This window comes from Mus pahari, chromosome 12 (genome assembly GCF_900095145.1).
Source record: "Mus pahari chromosome 12, PAHARI_EIJ_v1.1, whole genome shotgun sequence".
Lineage (NCBI taxonomy): Eukaryota > Metazoa > Chordata > Mammalia > Rodentia > Muridae > Mus > Mus pahari.
In genome coordinates this window covers 42,604,269-42,607,652 of record NC_034601.1, presented here as the reverse complement: position 1 = coordinate 42,607,652, position 3,384 = coordinate 42,604,269, and the positions used below count along the sequence as shown (strand labels likewise).

General features: G+C 43.4%; 1 protein-coding gene across 1 annotated transcript in view; it reads right to left on the bottom strand.

Annotated features, from left to right (window-relative positions):
• Window positions 1-2,491, bottom strand: part of LOC110329426 (developmental pluripotency-associated protein 2-like) — a 9,048-nt gene extending 6,557 nt beyond the window's left edge. Inside the window, exons 1-2 of the mRNA XM_021209033.1 lie at window positions 2,459-2,491; window positions 1,301-1,436 (exon numbers count right to left, since the gene is read on the bottom strand). Of these exons, the coding sequence (XP_021064692.1) occupies window positions 1,301-1,436; window positions 2,459-2,491 (169 nt within the window). The remainder of the gene's footprint in view (window positions 1-1,300; window positions 1,437-2,458) is intronic.
• Window positions 2,492-3,384: the final 893 nt, after the last annotated feature.

Below are 3,384 nucleotides of genomic sequence, written 5' to 3'. Positions count from 1 at the left end.
CTCACAACCATCCGTAATGAGATCTGATGCCCTCTTCTGGAGTGTCTGAAGACAGCTACAGTGTACTTACATATAATAAATAAATAAATAAATCTAAAATAGGATGTTTCCATTAAAAAAAAAAAAATCCAATAGCAAGCCAGATGTGATGGTACACAACTTTAATCCTAGCACTTTGAAGGTAGAGGCAGGCAGCTTTCTGAGTTCGAGGCCAGCCTGTTCTACTGGGTGAGTTCCAGGACAGTCAGGACTAAACAGCAAAACCCAGCCTTGAGGGGGAGAAATTACTCAAAAATGAGCCCAAAAGTCTAGATTTTGAAGCACTCCTCCCCCCCGACCCCACCCAGTTGTTTCTACAGAATCAAAACAACCACTTCTAAAATGCACCCCAAATCAGCAATGCTCCAGAACTCTACCTATGTGTCATTTTCTGTACATAGCACACCCCAGTCCCCAGCTGCTGAGGCTAGCGTGTAATACCTTTCTTTGAAACACTGAGACTTTTTAAGAGCTAATAGGTAGGTTTTGTGGTTGGTGTGTTCATTTTGGTCATTTATTTTGTTTTAAGACATATGGCCTCCACTGGCTACACTCGATATGCAATTGAGGAAGACCTGGAACTTGATTTTCCTGCCTCAGCCTATGAAGTGTTGGGACTACAGGCTTTTGCTACAATGTCCTTTCAGTAAGTAAAATATTTAATATACTCTGCCACTGCCTCCCAAGTGCTGGGATTAAAGACACAGAGTTGCCAGGCGTGGTGGTGCACGCCTTTAATCCCAGGCACTGAGTCACCTTGTTAGTGTTTTTATAAAGGGGGTGGTGTTGCTCAACCTTCCTGTATGCTAGGCAAGTGTGCTGCCCCCCACCCCCCTCCTTTAACCTCATTTTTTTTTGGGGGGGGGGAGTCACACTACTGAGAATCAGTGTCTTCGAACTTCTTCCTAGCTTTGGTGTGACAGCTTCCCCAGTACCTTGCCTAATTCCCACCTTAAACAATGCAGTTTACAGGGCTTAGCAACAGAGATGAGTGAAGTTTGAAAATCTCAGTGAGGTTTAAGAAGCCTGCCTGATGTGGTGGTGTACACCTTTAACCCCAGTTCCAGGGACGAAAAACTGCACGTGTGTTGGAGGATGGAGGGAGTGGAGGATTTCTGTGAGTTGGAGGCCAGCCTGCTCTAGAGAGCAACAATGATCTTTGTATCAAAACCGTGTACTTTTCTCTTGGCTTTCCAGGGTCTTACTGAGAAATCCATCTCAAACCGACACTCTTCGCCAGCATCCTGACATTGACTGATACCTGGTGGTTTGTAGTCTAGGGTTGAAGAAGAAACATCTGATTGCGTAGGATAGTCTGTGGCTGACTCTTCCTCCTCTGTAAATGGGACCAGCGTTAAAACCACACTTTCTTCATCCAAGTCTTCCTCAAATTGGTTCTGGAAAGACAAGCAGCAGGGGGTTTCTGCTGACTTCTGAGGCAAGGCTGCCGAATTCATTTACCATCAGAGGCTTAGTGTTGAAATAAAGAAAAGGACAACCTCAGGTGGCTAGGAACCACCAAGCCACTGTGGAAGGGCTTTCTAAATGCCCAGGAAAGCAAGGCATCAACTAGGGAGTGACACCTCCTGGAGGAAGTTCCTGAAGGTTTGGTCCCCTCCCCTCCCTTCTCCTATTGAAATCTCAACACCAATACTTTCAAACTTGAAATAATGGTTTCCTTTTCCATTTGTATAGCGCCTTTTCAAAGTTCCCCAGACACAAGTCCACTTCTGTCGCCATAAAATACACTGAACTGGGGGNTGGGGGGGGGGGAACTAATGACAAATGCCAGCACTAGGGAGGCAGAGGCAGGCAGATCTAGGCCAACTTGGTCTATAGAACAAGTTCCTGGACAGCCAGAGAAACCCTGTCTCAAAAAACCAAATAACAACCACAAAACAAACAACGATAACAACAACAAAAAACAAACAAACAAAACAACAGCAACAACAACAACAACAAAACCAAACTAAACCAAACGAAACGAACATGATGAGGCGTAAAAGCAATAAGGACAGGCTAGTGGCCCTTATCTGGCCCAGAATCATACAATCCGAGATGGGGAAACCCACCAACTAGGCATTAGAGGTATTGGGAACTGGTTACTTCTCCTTAGGGGGGAAAAAATGGCTACTAATGTAAGTTATCAAAATTTTCCACTTAATTTTAGTTTACCTTCTGGGTAGATTTTAATCCTAGCTTCAGCCTTCCTTGTCTGGGATGATTTACTACTTTAGCAAGGAAACAGTTTCATTTTACTCCCAGGAAATACATAGTGTCAAATGTGTGGGGGGAAAAAAAGTAACAAGCAGAGAGGATTGCAAGATTGAGGCCTTAAACCGGCGCAGTTCCTCGGAAGCAAGACAGGAGCCCTAGAAAGAGTGAAAAAGAACTCCCAAGAGAAAACCAACTCTCTTACCTCATTGTAAGTCTCTGGGCCGAAGTATGACATTTTCAGGCCGACTTGGGGGAAGACAAAGGCGGCGCTGAATGGATGCCGACTTCTTTTATAAGTAAATGACTGCTTCTACTTCCTGTCTTCCTGTTGCCCAATTGAGTTCTTTCCCCTCCTCCTCTCTCCACCCTCTTCTCTTTGACAGTGATTTTATCAGTACTCTTGGTCTCAGTAGATAATTGATAACAAAAAGCTGAGTTCTTAAGTAAATCAAAAGCCGGCCGCATCTCCTCCTTTAAAAAAAAAAATTTTTTTTTTAGACTTTTGAGCTTGTCATGCTGGCCTATAACCTCAGTGCTACGGATGCAGAAATAGCAGCAGGAGAGTTGTGACCTAGAGTTCTGACTGGATGACACAGAAGGACCCTCCCTCAGGGTGGCGCATGCTAGTGAGCCCAGTGCCGGGGAGGCTGAGCCAGGAAAGCTGGGAGCTTTAAACGCTCAAATTGAATGCTTTAAATCCCAGGACAAGATAGACGAGAGACCTAGAAAAAGTGAAAAGCAAACTTTTCCACTCATCCTGTGTTACAGAGTGTCTAAAAAATAAATAAATAAATAAATAAAGAAAGAAAGAAAGAAAGAAAGAAAGGACAGCCTCAAAAAAAAAAGAAAGAAAGAAAGAAAAGAAAAGAAAAGAAAAGAAAAGAAAAGAAAAGAAAAAGAAAAAGAAAAAGAAAAAGAAAAAGAAAAAGAAAAAGAAAAAGAAAAAGAAAAAGAAAAAGAAAAAGAAAGAGAAAAAGAAAAAAAGAAAAGTAATCTTGTCAGGCAACGGTGGCGCACGCCTTTAATCCCAGCACTTGGGAGGCAGAGGCAGGTGGATTTCTGAGTTTGCGACCAGCCTGGTCTACAAAGTGAGTTCCAGGAAGCCAAGGCTATACAGAGAAACCCTGA